This window comes from Charadrius vociferus, unplaced genomic scaffold, assembly GCF_000708025.1.
Source record: "Charadrius vociferus isolate BGI_N301 unplaced genomic scaffold, ASM70802v2 scaffold72, whole genome shotgun sequence".
NCBI lineage: Eukaryota > Metazoa > Chordata > Aves > Charadriiformes > Charadriidae > Charadrius > Charadrius vociferus.
Genome location: NW_009647830.1, coordinates 3,202,682 through 3,223,191, shown reverse-complemented (window position 1 = coordinate 3,223,191; position 20,510 = coordinate 3,202,682). Strand labels below are relative to the sequence as shown.

At 43.3% G+C, this 20,510-nt stretch overlaps 1 protein-coding gene across 1 annotated transcript in view; it reads left to right on the top strand.

Annotated features, from left to right (window-relative positions):
- The window catches only part of PLEKHG7 (pleckstrin homology domain containing, family G (with RhoGef domain) member 7), a 34,853-nt gene that overhangs the window by 10,765 nt on the left and 3,578 nt on the right, over positions 1 to 20,510 (top strand). Inside the window, exons 3-11 of the mRNA XM_009882655.1 lie at positions 1,555 to 1,704; positions 3,683 to 3,778; positions 5,863 to 5,958; positions 7,239 to 7,352; positions 9,009 to 9,183; positions 11,141 to 11,256; positions 12,048 to 12,141; positions 15,496 to 15,575; positions 16,922 to 17,081. Coding sequence (XP_009880957.1) covers positions 1,555 to 1,704; positions 3,683 to 3,778; positions 5,863 to 5,958; positions 7,239 to 7,352; positions 9,009 to 9,183; positions 11,141 to 11,256; positions 12,048 to 12,141; positions 15,496 to 15,575; positions 16,922 to 17,081 — 1,081 coding nt within the window. The remainder of the gene's footprint in view (positions 1 to 1,554; positions 1,705 to 3,682; positions 3,779 to 5,862; positions 5,959 to 7,238; positions 7,353 to 9,008; positions 9,184 to 11,140; positions 11,257 to 12,047; positions 12,142 to 15,495; positions 15,576 to 16,921; positions 17,082 to 20,510) is intronic.

Genomic DNA, 20,510 nt, shown 5'->3' with positions numbered 1-20,510 from the left:
GTACCAAGGATACTTAAAGATGGGGATGAAAGTTTTGTGTTCTTTTCAAGTTACCGTTTTTCACTGCATTAATCTGGATATGAGACCTTTCTGCAAAATTAATGCATAAAATAAGGTATATTTTGGTTGTTTGAAATGCAGGGGCGAGGGGGAAACTGAGTGTCGTAGAAGGTTGGCAAGGGCCCTCACAACCACCTGGATTTTGCCAGGCTTCCAGACTGCCCTAGATCAAGGAGGTACCACTTTCAGAAAAAGGCATCAAGACAACCCTCTCAGCAGTGCCTGCAGATCTAGGGAAAGAAATTGAAACATCAGAGAGACGCCCAGTAGGCAATGGTCTACCCCCACCGCTGCCTTAGCGCTGTGTTCAGAGGTGGCCACGTAGAGGTCAGTGCCAACACCAAGGTTCAGCTGCAGGAATCCCACCAAAGCCCTCTGGGGCACCTCAGCCATACAAATACCAAGTTTGGGCTACCAGGGTGATATTCAGGTAACCCACACATAACATCATAGCCCCTCCAAGGCAAATCTTTTGCTTCTCACAGCAGGCTGTCATATGCTGTTCCCCAGAGACTTAGTTGTTGAGGACTCCTGTCAGTGCCTCACTTGTAACTGAATGTCTAACTTTGGAGCAGGTCACTAAGGTGACTGTGGCCACCTTAGGACTAAACAAAACAATATCCAAGTACCTGTGAAGACCTAGTCCTTTGGTACCTTGATTTTACCATCTGGAAAACAGAAAGCTACCATCCATCCCTGCTTTCCAGAAGCAGCACAACAGATTAAATTCCTTAACACTTGCGAGCTGCCCACTATTTTTTGATACAGCAACATACAAACAGACTATCATACTGTGTTATTTTCAAATTCAGTGTGTTTATATTATAAACAGAGGAGGGTCACGAAGATGATCAGAGGTCTGGAGCACCTCTCCTATGAAGCCAGGCTGAGAGAGTTGGGGTTGTTTAGCCTGGAGAAGAGCAGGCTCTGGGGAGACCTTATAGCTGCCTTCCAATACTTAAAGGGGGCCTACAGGAGAGCTGGGGAGGGACTTTTTACAAGGGCATGGAGTGATAGGACAAGGGGGGATGTCTTCAAACTGGAAGAGGGGAGATTTAGATTAGATATTAGGAAGAAAATTTTCACTCTGAGGGTGGTGAGGCACTGGCACAGATTGCCCAGAGATGTTGTGGAAGCCCCATCCCTGGGGGTATTCAAGACTAGGCTGGATGGGGCTTTGAGCAACCTGCTCTAGTGGGAGGTGTCCCTGCCCATGGCACGGGGGTTGGAACTCAATGATCTTTAAGGTCCCAGTTACTCAATGATCTTTAAGGTCCCTTCCAACCTACACCATTCTATGATTCTATGATTCTATAAATATTTCAGAGAAAAAAAAAAAAAAACAAACATTTTTTTTTAAAAGAATCTTTAAACTTCCAGGAGAAGAATCATTGATACTGGCAGTTAGGTTCTTTACATGGGCAAATAGATCATAGATTCTTTTCATAAGGTTGATGCAACAATCAGTGGTTTTCTTTCTTCTTCAATCAATAGAGTAAATCTTGGCATGAACTTATAAAGGCACAACAGACTGAGCAGAAAGATGTCAACAGCCAGTTAGAAGTGAAAAAAGAAGCAGCAGTGTGGGAACTTTTCACAAGTGAATGCACTTACTTTCTGGATCATTTGCTGGTTCTCAAGACGGTAAGTTCAGATTTCATTTCCCAAAAACAATAAAACACTATTTTTCCTGCTGTCAGCATGGCAGACATAAAGCCACCTGCAACCTCACCTTGGGTCTCTAGGGGGAATGACTTAAGCGCTTGGGTTTTTCTCCCATCTTGCCTGCTCATCCTCTTTCCACAGTTCCCTTTGGTTTTTATCTTCTTGATAGCATCTCTTCTTCTGAACACCACTTTCTAGTGCTTTGCAAACACCCTCTGATTGCAGATATCTTCCAGTAGCTTCCTATCACTAACACTGAACTGAAGCCACTCTCCAGTAGACTATACCGGATATTTCTCTACCACTAGTCTGTAACATTATATTTATTGTTTAACTTCATATAAAGCTGTAGTTAGATTATCCTGACTAGAGCATGAAAACTGCAGAATTCAGCAGACCTGTAGTTCTAATATTACAAGAAAACAAGCAAACTAAAAAACAACTCGTCTCCCTAAACTCCAAATTGCTTCCATCATGATGAATTTTAAGAGCTTTGAAATACGGACAAGAATATGACATACTGTTACACGAATAGCTACACTATTTACATTCATCACACATCAAAAGTCAGCATATCCATTTAAAAGGATGGAAAACTCCCTAAATATCTTCCTATCATTTTTATCTTATTCTGCACAGACAATTTCTGTTGTATTATTAGTCAAAGGAAAAAGATTAGTTAAACGTTTTCCACGTTGCTGAAAAGTTAGCCTAGGAAGTACAGGAAGTACTGCAAAGTAAAAGGAATAAATAGAGGAGAGGGCTGAACAACTCCTTCGTGGGGCAGAATAGGTAGGGGGAGGAAAGAGGACAACAGGACCTTGGTCCAAGGCAGGGTGGAAGCATTCTTCCTTCTACACACTTTGCCCAGAGATCTGAGAAGATTAAAAACAGGTGAATCCTGGGAAGGATGAGGGTAACAGGAGACATGTAGGTGCCATGGTGAGTCTGATGTAGGAACCCACAGACAAGCCTTAGCCAGCCCTGCATGATCCATGAATGATGAACCATTCAGTCCATGCCAGCTTCCCAAACTCTCCTGCCAAAGAGAGAACCCATTGAATTTGGGTAGCCAGTGTTACAGATACCTGCTACTCTAAGTACTTCACAGTATAGAAATATTCAACCGATTTCAATGAATCTCCACAGAGAACTTTAAGACCACCGTAAATACCCTTTAAGCTCTCAGGTCAACTATTCGTGGCAACTGAAGAATTACACAAGGCTAAGCAAACACTCTCACCAGCCCTTCAGTCTTGGCACCTGGGTGATGGGTTTTTTCATTAATGCTTTTCACACATACACAAAAAAATTCTACTTGGTAATGTACATTTTTTAAGCCTTTTTCAGATTTAGGTCACATTCAGCACAGCTCCAAGATCATCATAGCTTAAATAATATGCAAACTTAAACAGCCAATAAATACACATGCAGTTTTCACTCAATACGTGTCAATAAAACAATTCAAAGATAAGAAAAACCTTCATAAGCCCTCTACTTATGCTATTCCAACAATTATTTTTTTTCCCATAGTAACTTTGAAAAACTTGTATAGCAGCAGATGGATGGGGTAGGAAGGAAACAATTTAGAAACGTCATAGAAATCTGTAACTATGACTCTGATGTTCTTAATTCCTTCATGTGGATCTGCGTGGGGCTCAGTTGCCTCTGTTCAGCCAGAGAGCACAGCAGGGACATTGCTGCCCCTGTGGCAGCTGCAGAGACACCACAGAGTCATCACTCATACCCTCCTCCTCGCACAAATCCCAATATTCAGCCTTCAGGCAGGTCAGGAAAAGTTTATCAGAGTGTAGTCTTCTGCCCTCCCCAAATCAAATGGTCGTTTCATGAGAATTATGGTGCAAATATGTTTTTCAGGGTAAGGAAAAAAAAAAAAAAAGCGAGATATTGAATTGGCACAAATAGTAAATAGCATTGACTTGTTTTGTTTTTAAAGATATTTATGAACACTCTAAAATACCTCCAGAGTAATGAATTTCTCTTGGATGTGGATTTGTGGAGACTTTTCGCAAACTTAGAGGAGTTAAACAAGGTGAGTAAAAAAAAAAAATTTAAATCTTATTGACATCAGAAATCAACCAGCCCAATAAAAGGAGGCAAGAAACCATCCATAAAGCTTCTAGTCACAGATTCAATGATCACATTTGGAACTTAGTTCAAATAATTGGTCTTTCCTTCATTTCTATTTGGTGTATCAGTGGGGGTCACATTTCACAAGTGCAAATTATTCTCATGTGCCTCCAACAAAAGATAAACAGGCATTTGAACACAGAGGAGAGCTCATCTGGCAGTTGCTTCTAAAGTAAATCTGAGTTCGAGACTAATTCTCATAAGCAGCATCCTTTTAAAAGGATTTGTGAAGATAAACTCTGACTGCACAATCCTTATAGCAAAACAGTAAGAACGGCAAAATAACTACAAGTTTCCTTTTGCAAACAGATGGGCACAAAGACTTTGCTATCTATTATACCACTCCAGTAGAGCAAGGTAAAAACAAAGTTATGACCACCCTTCTCCAGCTGAAGTTTCTAAAATAGCTTTTACGCAACTTTAGAAGCAAAACAGAAGTTTTTCTTTGCTTGAGAGCTCTTTTACAGGATACCTCACTCTTAAGAGCAAGTGAATTTTGGAAGGGGCTCTTCAGCTTCGTAAGTTGAACAATTGCTCACAATTACATCACATGCCCTAAACCAACTACTTCAAGTTCTTTCCCTTATTGTAATTCCCTTGCCTTAACAGTTAACATCTCCCTTTTTAGCCAAAACAATAAAAGCAGGAAAACTCTTCAGAGTAGGGACAATTGGCCAGAGCTCAACCACAGGAGCAAGTCATCTCTGCTCAGTGACTCACCACACACCAGGTGAGCTGCTGTGAGTGACCGCCTGAGCGGGTCTGGAGACACAAGGAAAGAGATTTTTAGCTGATGTCTTTCACCTTGTGCTTGCTATGGGCTAAGACCATACATGCAGCCAACTACTAGAGTTCAGTTGATGTGTGGTTGCTGATTCGTTTGTTCTTGTTCAAAGGCGGGAGTGGGTTACATTGCTGTGTGTCATTTAGGGATCGCAAAAGCTTTGAGCTTAGCTGGAGCTTGGTCATGTCTTGAGAGAATTATCTTTAATGTGTTTTCTGTTTTGTTGTCCTTATTAATGAGGATGATAAATGATCATCTATTATGCATACTTGTATATAAAATAGTGATCAAATTAGGGGAAAGCAGCTGCTCTCTATGCCTTTTATGCCTTTTTTTTCATGCCTTTTACAGCATGCATTTCTTCTTGACAGCAGGCTGGATCTATGAAAAAAATGCAGGCTGTAAAAGGTATAAAATGCACCCTCGTCAAAATGAAAGAATAAGCATCATCCTATGAGCAACCCTGCCCCCATAAATGCCCCAAAGCAAGCAGTGTGTGCAGCTACAACAGCAGTTCGTGGCAGTATCACAGAGGATGATGTTCCTTCTGGCCTAAAATTTGGCCTAAAGCTGAGCCTGGTCATCAATTTGCGTGTAAATAGTGTCTTCAGGAGGCGAGTGTGGGCTTAGGAGCAGGCTTTCAGCCACACCTGACTGACAGTGTGGGCACCCTTCAATCCAGTGCAAACATATAAAGTTAACTTTTAGGGAATATGTGACTTTTTATAGCATTTTATAGAAATTTCCCTCATCTCCAATAACATGAAACAAACTCAAACTATGAAAGATGGTATCTTCTTGAAATGACTGTGAAGACTTCCTTAATTGTCACAGCTCTGTCATAGACAATCAGTGTTTTCCAGTAGGTACCATTCATCCATTGTAGTTTCTCATGTCAATTCATGTTAAATACAGATGCTACCCTAAAATAAGTTTAAATGGAATAACTAATCTTGTTTCAAAGCTTTTGTCATATGGCATTATCATGACATAAGTGGGTATTTGTATAGATTTCTTTTAGGTTCTAATTAAAGCATTCCTGACTAATAAAAGCTAATTCTGGCAGTATCAGGGAGGTAAGTATAGGCACCCCATTAGGCTTGGAACCTTCGAAGAGACCAGGGATGGGAAATAAAGTTGTTATAAACTTAACTTCAGAAGATCACTGGTGCTAATTTCTTTTTTTCCCCCCCTTTACTTAGATAAGTCTCAGTTTTCTGAAAAGTTTTTTTGAAACTGTGAAGCAACATGTCAGCAAGTCAGACTCTCCTATGGATTTCAGCTCCATACTAAGAAAGGTAACATAATTAGCAGTATTCTTGCTTAATATCAGCAAGTCCTTGCAGCAGACCATTAATCATAGCATACAGGTGCTTTAGAGCAATCAAGTCAGTCAAGGACATGCCATCTGTCACAGGCAGTTTGATCTCAGCCTCAAGCACCTCCTGTCAGTAGGATGTTTTACTTTCTATTCGCTGGCATGTTTGAGGTGGTCATGAAAAGGTGCTCTGTATGTGGAACGAAGTGTGGAATGATTTTCCCTTCCTGGGGAACAGTAGCCCAGACCTTGAGGAGACCTTGCACCGGCAGAGGTGAGCTTCTCTCTCTATGGAAGATACTTCCCTGAGACCAGATCTCAGCCTCATTGCTGGATGTTCTCTCCCTCCTTCCACTCCATCACATAGATCCTTCCTTTACTACATGGACCAGATCCACGAGCGTATTTAAGTGCTTAATTAAGAGCTCAATGGGATTGAAATACCTCTTGCAGGTGGGCCTGTGTCTGCTGAGCAACAGAGAGGCACAGACACAGGTATCCTGCTGCTGCCGCGCACTGCCCTGCAACCCTTTGGGGCAGTCCGCATGGAAAACAAGGCAGTCGTCCCAACAACCCTGTCCAGGGGCTCTCCCACATATCCAATATTTCCTGCACAACTTCCCAATGACTGAAACGTCGGAAATATTAATACAGACAGAAAATCAATTCATGGACCTAAACTTTCCCTAGCAGTAGTGGCCATTAGAAAACTTCTGGGAAAATACTAAAACAGGGTTAGGATTTTAAAGAGGGAAAAGGAGGCTAGAGTTTGGCTTCTCACCCCCGTTCCCTCCGACTTCAGGTGTTCTTATCAATTATGTTTGTGAGAGACAGACAAAATCTCAGACAAAACTGAGTTTTGTCACAGATGGCATTCAACATTTCTAACACACTTGGATATAAAGTGACATGCTATATGAGGCCATGTAAAGTTGTTGCATAGATAGCGGGTTTTATCTTCAGCATCAACATGATTTTCACATCATTTATTTCTAATGAGAACAAAGTCTAAGAACGCTTCACACCTCTGCAGAGCTCTTAGAAGTGTGCTTCCATGCATTGTTTGAGCACTGTTGTGGTTTTTTTACTACTCTACCACTTTTACTACTTTTTAACTTGCCCTTTACTTTTTGAACTCCCTGTTTCCCTCTTCCCCTGTTTTCCTAAGTACAAGGAAACCTCAGGTACAAAACCCAAACTGTTGTTCCTCCCTTTGTCATGACTTTTTTTTCTTGATAAGTTTCCAAGTCTTTTCTGCAGTTCTTCCAGGGTGACCTCTGCCAGACACACCAGATTTATTGCCTTAATTACACCTCTGCTGTCTTCTACTTGGAAAACCTGAGACCGAGAGAAGATTTTGGCATCTACCTGAAGGTAAAATGATGGCTTTGTTGTTGTTGTTCTTTTCAGCCTTCCTGCCTTATGAGAGGATTTTAAGAGCAGACTAGGAAAGTTCATCGGAAGCAAAACTGTGCAGATGATAGCATTTTACACAGATTTTTTGAACTGCAGAGGGTATCATAGATATGAAGTCACTCTTCTGAGTGTATGCTCCCCTGGACGTGTGAAAGTCCATACTTGTCATTTAGAACAGGCCAGAGGGGGAAGGGAAAAGGGAAAAAACAGCTGCATTTTTGCAGGCAGAAAATACGTACTGCCAGCCTCTATCATTCAGGTATTTTGCACATAGTCCCTTGATTTGGTGCCCTCCACCTTAACAAAGTGGAACAATTACAGAAAAAAAAGACATAAAAATCAAGCCGCATTGTAAAAATCTCTCCCAAGTATTTTACTTTGACACACGTCCTGCTTATCAGCTTGGTTTAGATGTTGAGTGGAACCACAGCATGTAGGGTATTATATGCTTTAGCGGATGACAGGGCTCACATTCCCTGAGTGCAAAACAACCCCCAGCCTTTATGCTATGCTGCATCAGCAGTGACTTACACAAACCTCAAAACTGGAGACACATATGACGGTTTCTTTCTGCTTACGGAAAGGGGTAAATGATATAAGCCAAAACAAGGGGAGTAGAAATCCAGGAGCACGTCAGTGCTTTCATGTGTCTTGGGAGCCCATGACAAGAGATCAGGGTGGGTTTTGGCTGAGCCCTGGCGAGAAAGCCAGGCTGCCTTCCTCACTCACGGGTATTTGCTGACCCATGTGCCCCTAGGGAAGAAGCAACGTCCTGGATAGAACAGCAAACAACCCCTCTGCAACGGCCGTCTTTTAGCTCCTCTGACAGGTTTTGCTTAACCACAGATAAAGCAAACGTAGAACCTGGTATCAAAACACTACCAGTAAGTGAGCATTTACCTCCCTCTAAGGCTGGAAAGAGCTATCAGTGATGTCTTTATAAAGTTACAGCACTAGAGCAGGTTCCGTCTACCGACACCGCATCTGCCTGAAGTAACAACTCTAGCCAGCGCAGCGGTGGGGCTCCCGAGAAAAGGGCTCTGCTCTTTCTGACTTATTAGCAGACCAGCGTGCCCTCTATATACTTAAGATTGACCTTCAACATTACAGGCTTAGAAGGAGAAACCTGAAGAAGCGGGCTTTTCTCACAGGCAGCCCAAAACTGGGAGAACGCCTCCTTGTAGCAGCCAAACTCTGCAGCTTTTAGGGCCTGGGAGTTTCACATCACTTGCTCCCTGACAAGGATTTCATACACTCATGCCTAGGAAAAAGGTGCCCAGTGGGAGATGACCCTAACATGTAAGGTGGCCCTCAAACGTAACTGAGGTTTTCCTGATGAAATTAAAACAGCAGATTAAAAAGAGCACTGCTTGATCTGCTAGCATGGCCACAGCATCTGAAACGGGAAGCAGCAATGCAGAAAGTGAACCTCAGGAGTGATGCCATTCCCCCTGTAAAGAGTCTTTAGGCTGCTCTTGCTGTCACTATGTGGGAAGTTCATCTTTAACTAGTCCCTGCCTCCTTATAGTCAGCTGACGATGCAGAAAACTGTTTGCTACGTCCTTGCCAGGGAGGAAGCTGAGGCCTAAGGCAGGTTTTCCTTGTCTTCAGCAGTGGTGTGAACAGAACGAACAGTGTAAGAGGCTGCATCTGCCGGAGCTGCTGGTCGCTCCTTTGCATCGACTGACACGCTATCCTCTCCTCCTTAACAACATCTGGAAGAGGAGCACTGACGAAACAGAGAAGGGCTTCATCTGGTCACTTAAAGAGAAGGTGGAAAAGTCCATCCGTAAGTAGCTAAGGTTAAAAGTCAAGTGTGCAATTAACAATTAGCAAGTTATGCGGTCATTTTGTGCATGTCCTTTGAGTGTGAATGGCTCCGGTCTCCCTGCAGAGATGCAATGAGATGTGCATGCCTTTCTACAATCCTGAGCCCTTCCTCATTCTGTCGGAAGTGATTGGTGCCACCCTTGTGCTGTCAAAGCCTCTCTGAGCAAGGTCACAGGACTCCCAAATCAGTGAGTCACTTGTATTTGCTTAGAATCCTCTGCAGTGACATGCAAACAATTAAGAGCAGATCACAAATTGGAACAAATTAAGAAAGATCTCAAACAAAGAAGTCTTTGAGTTGGATTTATGTCTAGGGAGGATTTGTTGGGGCTAACGCTTAATAGGATAAAATTGCACTCACGAGGGGAATATTATGTCAGTGACCTTTCACTAAATGACAGGGTCCTAGCATGTAAAGTAGCTGAAGAGCTATCTCAGCTACAGATTTTCTCTAGCTATTGTGAAAAAAGAAGGGGTTGGTCCAGAAATATATTTTTTTTCCCTGCATTTTGTTTTAAGTAAATAATTTATTAATTCTAAATAATTTATTAATTCAGTCTTGTTTAGGAAGCTATAAATGCATCTCTAAGTGTCTTATGGTCATAGTACATCAGCGGATGTTTATTCCCCAAAGGCCTCATGCAGCACTCACTGAAATCAAAGACAAGACAGAGAATCAGCAAAACACTTATTTTGCCAGTCTTGGCAGGGAGAGGTGCTGGGCAGCACTTCACCCTAACCAGTAGCACACCAGGGCCATGAGTCACCCAGCATGGTGGTGGCTCATTCTCTGCCACCATCCTTCTCCTGGAGGCTGAAGGCTCAAACATTTCCTTGGGAGATGAGGCAGAGAGAGAGTTAACGTCTTCTAGAGACAGATGAATCTGGGGCTCCTTCTTCTTGGGTAAATACTCCAGTGACAGAATTACCACCTAAAAGAGAGACTCGAGTTCTTTCTCTTCTTCCCACATCTTATGAGGAGTCTAGCCTAATGGACACACAAGGAGCACACTTTTTGGCACAGAACGGGTCCCATAGGAAAATAAGATGGTTTTGTCGCTAGTCTGGGGACTTCTGCTGGAAGGACAGCAGTTTTAAGTATGGCCCCAAAAGATCAAGGGATATCTGGGGAATATTACTGGCAAAGAAATAGGTCCTTTCAGATTTTTGACACCTCTGGGCCAAGGAAACCAAAGATGGAGCGGTGACCCTTCTTTATTCACAGACACCTGACAAATATCTGCCTCCACTTTTTGATCAGTGAATCGGTGACATAAGGAACAGTTGCAGTCCAAGCATTCTCGCTCTGGTGTATGTGTGTGTGTCCGAAACCATTATTTGCAATATCCATCAAGACAAAAACTTGGAATTTAAGTTGCAGGTCCACTAAAGTTTTCCCCATATGGCCTTGAATTAGCAAAGACTTAGTCCCCATTTTTCACATTCTGAGGCGCCCCCATCCCAGTTAAATACTTCAGTCATTTCTGGTACCACTTCCCCGCAAATTAATTCTCATTATTTTTAACAGTCTTTTGATCAAGCTGTATATAATAAAAATTATTTCTCTCACACTACCCCAGACAGTTTAAAAGGCAGAGGGTTTTTTTTAAAAGAACTTCTTAAGATTACAGTTTAATTGAGTTTCGTATGATTCCCCGTGTTTCCCAGTCAGATTAGTAAACAGCCTTTTCATGTAGCAGTGAATTTAAGCATGTTTGAATGCATGGTTTGAAATTCTGGCTGTGCTGACCTAAGAAGAGCTTAGGCATTTTTTACAATGAGGTCAAGATTTCATCTGGGGCTTCACATGTGAAGGCACTTTGGCTTCCACTGGAGAAAAATCAGCATTCAGCATCTTCTAGAAACACAACTGTTCTTGCCAACCTTGGCAATAACTGATGTTTCACATATTTCAGGGGATCTGGAAGGTAAAGTCAAGTGGTTGGACAACTTTCAGAAGTTCAGGCAGCTGCAAGAGGTCATAATTTGGCCTCAGGTCTGGGATCGTGACAAGAGATTCTTTGTCCCAGAGGTAAGCAGTTTTTAAAGGACATTTTTCCCTTGAGCCAGGTTTAGTTTCCTATCCATCTTTATAGCGTGGTCTGAAGTTGGTTTGTTGTCTATACTCTAGTTATTGGGGGTGACTCTGCTCTAACAGGAGCAGCTGCAGCCTGAGCACTGCAAACACTGTAGCTGAACACGCAGGCTGTGCTCAGCGCCTTGGGTGGCAGCACGGGGTGCTCTCAGCTCGCATCCAAGAGACTACAATCCTATGATCCAGGAGGACTCTCCAGCGTTTGCTTTTAAGGGGCAGAATGAAATGGGATGGGTGTAAGTATTGCCACCTTTTTCATAAGGATACGAAGTAGAAACTATTTGCCTCTTTCACTCCTCAAGCTGAGCTAAAGAAATTTCTATCTACTTTTAAATAGCATTACAAAAAAATTATGCAGCATACCTGGGAACACGGGCACCTTTCTGTTCTGGTTACCTCCTTACCCAGACAGACTTTAAGCAGCACTATGGTGACATCATCCAGTGGGTCACACCTCAAGGATTATGCCTGTTCACATGCAGGGCTGCAAAACCCATTAAACTCACTCCGAAAAAGAAAAACCCAGCTTAACATTTCAAAAGCGTAAACACATTTAAGCAATAGCACTGCTGAAGAAACACAGCCATGCTCAGTTGTTAGCTGTGTGATGCATTTAGCCTGAGATAAGAGCACAGGTGTGCTCAGTTTGTTTAAGGTTTCCTCCCAGTTCATCATCAGATACACAAGATTCCCCATTCTTTCTCTCTCTCTTTTTTTTTTGGGTCAAGTATTTGAAGCAAAGCTTAAGAGAAAACAGCAGCGAAAACATTTTGTCTTCAGCGACCAGACTTCTCCTTCATGAAGGGAGGCTAATGCTAGCAGGTAACATCCCTAAACATCCTAGTATCAGGAGTGAGCTTAACAGAATTGTATTTTGTTACAGCAGGTCCAGAATGAACCTCTGCAACAGTATTTGGGCGGGGGGGGGGGGGGGGGGGGGGAGCAAATGTAAAACTTATCAGAGAAAGACTGAGAAAGCCAAACTGCCAAAAGGATGAGTAATCTGCATGATTGCTTATTGTCACATCTGGATATTCAGTCTGCCAGCTGCTTAAGAAATCAGCTTAACTGGCCAATGCCTGCCACTCAAAGGGGGTGTTTTACTGTCACGTTCAAGAACATGACAATAGGAAAACAGCGAGTTTAGGCTGTCCTGTACAAGGTGCCCCACATGCCTGGGGACCGATGTCAACGTACGTCACCTCTCTGGCACCATATCTATGTGCTTCATTGGAAATTACAAAGTCCAGAGGTTTTTCCTTCTTTTTATTTAATTTCATACTTCATCTCTGCTAAGACTGCTGTTTTGATGGATTGCTTGGAACAGGAAGGTGTTCTCCTGCCAGGTGGCTTCCCTTTCATGAACAGAGCCCTTGCACAACATGCAATTAGCAGCACAGGCAGCCCGGTGGTCCCACGAGAGCACATTGATTTCTACAGCACCACTCGCAGGTGTCTGTCACCCTGGTGGAGCGGAGACTCATGTCTCCAGACACACGGGCACTGTTTTGAAGCAGGGCACAGGTTGCCTGCTGGAGAGCTGCTGCAGAACCTCTACCTGCACCGCAGAGGAGGATCTCCTCCTTGCATGATCAGGAAGCAGAGTCTGGGCAGTTTGATCACTTTCTGTGTCTGGAGAAGACCAGCCTCTGCAAGGATGCTGGAAGCTGTGTGCCAGGGTGGCTGCAAGGCGGCAGCAGTGGCGCAGCAGAAATGAGCAATGAGCACAGCTCCTGCCTTACGTTTTCTTCACCACCTCCTCAGGGGCAGAAGTGAAGAGAGTAAGAACCCAACACTTCCTGTCTCCCACCACCACTGTTACTGTTATGAAGGGAGCAGCCTTTTTTTTTTTTTTTGCTTTTCTTCCCACATGAGGAGAATTATAGTAGCAGAGGAGAAGGCACAACATCAGGGAGAGCAGAAGAAAAGGTTGCTCCTGATGTTTAGGGGGTGGCAGGCAGAGGAGAAAGCAAGACACTGAGTCCTCTCCTGCCAGTGCTTCCCTCTGCATTCATTGCTCTCTTGATGAGACACCAGCCCCAAATGAGGAGGTAAGGGTGGCCATTGGGTGTCCACGTTTCTTTCTGCAATACGTAATGAGAAAATGGAGAAGGAGGTGTGAGCATAACTCTTACTCACCAAGACAGCCAGCTGCCTGCAATCTGCAATATAAAAGTGCCTGGCACTTGGCCACTTGTCTGAATGAAATATCTTTCAAGACAAAAATGAAAATGCAGGTCAAATATAAGGCTGCACAACAGAAAGAAGCATGTCGTAAAGTCACAACTCCGAACAGACGCACACAAGTTTGGTGTTAAGGGGAACTGTGCTTGTTTGAACGAAACTGAGATCACTGAGACCACAATTGCATGGGGTTTTTTTTGGTAATCCTGTAATTGAGAATAGGAGCAGCTAAGAGAAGAGAGTTTGTTCAGATGTAGGAAGAGAAGGCTCAGGGAAGACATTACGGTTGTCTCCAACTAATGGCTGGTTTAAGGCAGATGGAGCTAAAGGATGAAACATAACAATGCATGTTGCAGCATGGGGTATTCCCCCATGAGATATTTGGAAAAACTTGTCAACTATTAGGGTGTTCAAATATTGGTACGGGGGACCAGAGAGGTTGCACAGTCTCCTTTCTTGCACATATTCAAAATTTGACTGAACAACCTGCTCTGGCTTGGCTTGCTTGGCGCAGTGGGTTGGACCAGAGACCTCCAGAGGTTCCTTCCAACCAATTCCATTCAATGACTCTGTGAATGCAGTATAAATCAAAGAAACAGAAAAGTTTGTCCACAGCAGTAGACAGAGTTTACAACACATAATTCTTTCCTGTGTAACTCCCACAAAAGCCTATTGCTGTACAAGAGATGCTGTGGAGAAACCCCTACAAAGTTTTTGACTTCATAGAAACTTACAGAAGGGTAGTTTTTATAAGATGTCTAATACATGTTAACTTGCTTTTTTGTAGTCTTCTGAATATCCACTGGCACATAAAAAGGTCCTTATGGTAGTTTCTTTATTCTCCATGCAGCTGGCTGGTCCATGACCTAGTTAGGATTTTAATTTTCAGTAGTTACTGGCGTTGCTTTGTGCAACGTTAATGAAACAAGAAGTTTTCAAGCCAAACCTTTCAGAACCGAACACCCAAGAACATATTTGAGGATCCTGCAAGATTGCCTGGAAGCAATAGCTCTGACCAAGCCCAGATGCTGTGAAGAGTAGCTCAGCACGTCACGCCTACTCTTCACAGCCAGAGCTGCCCTATTGGTACAGAGTAGCCAGAGGACAGATTATAAAGGATAAAGCCTGCAGCAGAGAAAGGAGGTGATTCTGGAAGTGAAATAGGACTGCAAGTTGGGATCAAAAAGGGAAATGAAAGAAAGATTCATGGAAAGGGATAGAACGAGCCATAAACAAGGAAGAGGTCAAAGGACCAAGCTCTGCAAATCCAAGAGAGAGTCCAAGTTTACTGCAGCAAGTTGCTTAAAAAACTACTCTTGCTTTTGTTAAATTGCTCCCTATTGGTTATTATAATAATATCTGAGTTTTCAACATGGCTTGGAGATCAACCTGAAAGACTTGGAAGCATTCTCACAGACATTTGTTGTTATATTCCTCACACCCTCATGACCTCTAAACTAGGAAGAAAAGATAAGTCAACACTATTCTGTGTAGTTGTTGAAAGGCTTTTGTGATGCTATCAATTAACGTTTCATCGCTGCAAAAGCCGGCAAAGAGGGCAGCATGCCACTATTTAAAGGTACCAGGAAAAGGTGGCACTTCTCTATTCCTTTATCTCTGCCATTTTCAGAAGGTTCGCTATTTACCAGGTAGGATTTGCTAATTTATAGCAAGCTGATTGTTGTATTTGTAGGTACTCCAGGTGATTTTGGTCACTTTTCCTGGCAAGCAAGTAGTTGTTTTCTCATAATGAGGTAGTTGCTACAAGGTGTAAGTATTAGTAGGCAAAATCATCAAGAGACTTACGATTTTTGAAGCCCTGCAGTTGAGAGGGCAGACTAGGGGATGAGTAATTGTGTACTATGTTGGAAACCACACTTCTTTGTTAAAAGCATTCTGCAAGATGCAATGATTCATAGGTGTGCCTCATCTTAGAAGTAGCAATTCCTTAAAATATTCACATCAAATTGACTTTTTTGTTTTCCTCCTCAGAAAGCACAAGACTCCTTGACGTCTACCTCTTCCTATTCGATGATTTCCTATTAATTACCAAAATTAAACGTAACAAAAAGGTAATAATAGCTAGAGATATACACGGTTGCGGTTGTTACGGTTTTTAGCTTGGTAAATAGTTTGAATGTACTTTGGAAGATTGATCTGACAATAAAAATACAAGATGACTAATCAGCATGAAGGATGGGTGATAATTCCTTATCCTAATAACAGACCATAACACTGATTCAAAATCCTGCTTCTAGGCTCAGTATGTTAGAGGAACACTATGACAGGCAGAATTTACATTACAAGACCTTAATATTTTCCTGGTGGTGTTCTGATGTGCTGGATTCCTAAACCTCAGAAAAGTTTCAAGAATGTATGAAGTTTTCTAATGCTCCCCTCATGACTCAGTCCAGCAACCTAAGAAATTTTTATCCCAGAGATATCAGAACTGTGGGAAAGAAGTACAAAAAAGAAGAAAGAAAAAAAGAAAAACAACACCAAAACAAAACAGTGAAATGCTAAAATAAATGTAAAGCTGGATTTATTCTCAGTTCTAACATAGCCTGTTGCATATGGCCTCTCTTTGCCTTCATTTCTCCTTGTTTAAACTGGAGATAATGACTCCTCTTAAGGAAGTTATTATTGATTATTGCTAGATAGAGAGTTCTGCAGATGATAAATTTCTGTATTTAGCCACCAAAAAAAGGCACCGGTTGACCTGAAATTCCTAAAGCTTCAGTGTAGGAATGCACCTAGCTCATTAAGTTTATGAAGCTCATGTAAATTAAGGCTAAGTGGACCTGTGCTAAATCTCAAGATGTTTGTGTCTGATTTAAAGACTTCTTGGCTTTTTTTTTAAAGCGGCAAGTGTTCTGCTTTCATAGGAGATGGAGAAGACATGCAGTGAGAGATTCTAGACCAGCAGCACCAGCCCTTAGCAACAGGGGGTACGAAGGGAGCAGGGATTCACGAAGAGCTGGTGCCCTTAGGCAAGTCTCTTTGAGGGTTGTCACACATCTGTGTGTTGGTGAACCTTCTGTGAAGGGCTGCAACCCATCTGGAGCCCCAGCAATTCTGTGTTCTGCATCTACGGGAGGGGAGATGGGGAAACGCACCACCAAGGAATGGAGAAAAAGTCCTGCTATTAAGAGAATGGGAGGGGGCGGGGAAAGAGGGGAAAAAAATACCTTTGAACACCTTAGACTGACTGTTTTCTGCCTGTGGACTTGTACTGTGTTTCTATTGTGTCTTTTTAGTACAAGGTATGATCTTGCAGGAGAACTCCAGGTATGGATGAGTTTTTCTGAGGTTCCTCAGGCAATTAATTGATAAGAGAAAACACATAATTTAGGGCTGTTTAGTGCTTTGTGAGCAGATGGCAGACAACCAGCTAACCAATTTCATTTTCTATTCCCAGAAATACGGGGGCTCAGACACTGGCTTAGTCCCGGTCTGTCCTTCCCTCACTCCTGAGCTGCAGTCCTTCATAAGAGAGGGCGGGTTTTGCACCGTCCTAGACCAGCCCATCCCGCTGGACAGGCTGATACTGAAAAACATTGATCCTGTCCACGTTACAGGTACGTGCCCACACGCATTTGAACGTCTTCATAAATACCACCCTGATGCATTGCGTACGCGGCGGTGTAAGGACAAGATGGTGTTTGCCCCAGAAAACACCCCCAGATGCCTGCAGTGCAAACGCCGGTGCCACAGCACTGTTTGGCTTCACAGCTCTGGTCTTACCATGAGACATGACCTGCTAACACCAACATGACACTCGTGTCCCCCTGCCTCTAACGGTGACTTTCACATACACACCAGCATCAGATACTATCCATTCACCCCAAAGGAGGTATCAAGACTCCAATGACTTCTTTCTCATGAACCAAGTATTTCCTTGCCCTAACTGTCCTAACACACTCTGTCAAACCCCAGACCTCTTTCCCAAGTACGTTTTCAATTCTTTAGCAGTTACACAGCATTTTTTCGGTTGTCCCACTGCCCAGCACCCCAGCGCAGTGCTGTCCTGGCTGTCCCCACATACGCGCAGCTGCAATTCTTGAGGAGGCAGAGAGGAGATTTACCTCCTGCTGCTGCTCATACTCACCTCCCCACCAGCTACTGAGAGGATGGAAATCCCCCACGACATTGTAATGCTTCCTTGCTCACAGACATCCAAATGCATTGCCAGGAGAAATTGCCACAATAACATCTGCTGCTGTGTCCTTGGGGGAGGAAGGGACGAGGACTGACCTCCACAGAGAGTGACCAGCCTGACACCGCCAAAACAATGTCCCCCTGGAGTCACCAAATCAGAGCTTGGGTGAGGGAGAAGGCATGAAAAATCAGGCCTCCCCTTGGCAGGAGCCATTCACGCAGGCTCTCACACGCCTCAGACTAACATTGCCCAGATCCCAGGAGCCTCCTATATCAAAAAGAAATACGAGAAATGGCCTGTCAGCCATCCTAATCCTAAAGACTGAGAGTAAAAGCTCAGGAAGCTGGAGTGATCAGTAGGAAATCAATAGATATGGAAAATAAACCTAGAGCCTGTAAAATTTATGATAACTTTGAAATATAGTCACCCAGAGCAATTAGCATTCAGCATCAATGCTGATAGGAATTAAAGGCAATATAAGGCAAATGACTAAAGATGAGATAAGGGGATGAACACAGAGAGGAATAACCCTGTTTTAAATGTGCTGTCTTAAATGCACTCTGTCTGGCTGCCTAATTAGTCTTCCTACTGACCTAGCAGAAATGAAGCAAACACGCAGCCACCTCCCGCTGAGAGGGAGAGCAGCCCCATGTTTCTGCCCAAGCCCAGACTAGATGCAACGTCAACAGCCTTTGGGTGCTGGAGAGGGCAGCGCGGCCATCCTCCGGTTTGCACATACAAAATTGGGCATAAGAGCCATAATGGACATGGGAATAAGATTTTAGGATTTTTATTTTTTTTTTCTCCAAGCCAGCGTTTCCTACATTTAGAGATTTGTAACCAGGGTCCTTCTATCCCTGTGATCCAGCTGCGACCAGCAGAAAAGACAAAGTTACCTGCTGCATCCCAGCCCAGGCTCTGGCCCCTGGTTATGGCCCTTCTCTGCACTCTGGACCTCATTGCATCACTTCTCTCCCATATATTCTTACCAGCTTTATTACAGCCATAGCTACAGCAGTCCCCGTTAGTTACCGGTAGTCTCATAACACCTTAGAAGCCCCATTCTAATAGACCCATTGGAGTGGGGTATAGTAAAAATAGTGAGAAAAAATACTATAGGGAGCCTGCAGTTCAGATTTCCACCATTTTGTTTAAAACAACAAGCAAAACTTCCACTGTCAATGGAAAATGTCCCTTTGCAGGAAAAAGGGAAAAAAAAAAAAAAAAAAAAAAAAGATTAAATATTGTCAGGAATGTGTGACCTTGGGGAATGCTGCCAATTTATTTGCAGTCTCAAGGAGACGTTTACTACTGGTGGCAGGAAAAGATTAGTTAGCACGTTCTCAGAAAGTGCAGCATGTGACTGGAAGTGATCCACCACGTTAATCAAAATGAAACCCTGATTTTTGATCTAACAAGTACTTTTGCATCCATTCGTTTGCTGAGGGTTGATCTCACTTTGGAAAGAAAAGTACCTCAATACAAGGACTAGAAAAAAAAAAATATTGCAATATCATAGAAGTACCTTTTTGGCAGCAGGCAGGAGGCTGACAATTAAGCAGGATAATTCTAGCCCAAAGCCTGCTATGTATCAGGGAAGGGATAAGAGATATAATGGTGTACTCATAACACTGGGAAATGACTCTAAAAGCAGAACTATCCGCAAATGCAAGAATCTTGTACAAGAGATGTAACTTTCCATGTAATTATGATAATAGGAAGCCATCTCTGAAGATCATAAACAGCAACATACATTCTGATTAGGAAATCGCTTTCCTTTTAACATTCTGCTCTGGATTTAATCTTCACAATTACTTATTATTGCTCCACTAATAATGATTCACACTAAGTTTGAAGGGGCCAGACCCATTGGTATGTAGGTCTATCAAAGACTGGTAATATCTGCAGCCACAGAATTTCTTTTAGAAAACATTACTGAGAGCCTGACACCAACCATTGCCCAGAAATGCATTTTTATAACTGTAAAGTTGTATTTCCCATTGACCACAGACAGAAGGCATGAATTCTGAAACACACCCGCTCTGCTGCTACAAAGTTCTGCTGCTAACGAATTTGCTGCAGTAATTTAACCACTCTGCGCTCCACTTTCCTTTTCTATAAAACTAGGATTACAGGACATCTTATCTTCCAGAAACATTTTGAGATCTGATTGCAGAGCACTCGGAAACGCTTAGACAAGAAGCATTACACAGCAGCAAGATATTCTACATAGCACGGGGCTTCAAAGGAAACAAAGGAACTAGATAAGTTTACCAAAAAGATAGGTCACCTGTAGCAGGGTCAGAAAAACGCTGCCTCATCTCGGCAGCTGGAGATCTGTGCTCTCCTGGGGCTGCGTGGGCTCAGGAGCAGAGCTCCACTTCGGGCCACTGCTCTCAGGGAGGCAATCTCCCACCTCGCTCGCCGTCACTTCGGTTACAGCAACATCCACTCCAGCTCAAAAAACCCAACACCACGTGAATTCAGTGCATTACAACAGTTTACTGTGCCCTCCTGCCTGCCACAACCAGCCCCCCCAGCACGCCTGTCACCTGCTGCGGGATTTTGGCTACCTGAAGATGCTTTCCCTTCCTCTTCCCCCAAGTTTGCTTCGTAGCAGACTTAAGCCACCCCTTCACTCCCCACATGCAACGTTGGTGCTGATTTGTCTCCTCGCAAGGGGAACCTGCCCCATAATGCCCAAAGTCAGCTGCAGGACCCAGGAGACACTGCTGTCACACCCAGAGCCACTCATTAACACCTCCAGAAGTTTGGCAGGAACCGAAGAGCTGCTGGCAACGTGCCCGGCCCTACGAGACACTGCTGCCGGCCGCCGAACCGGGACACC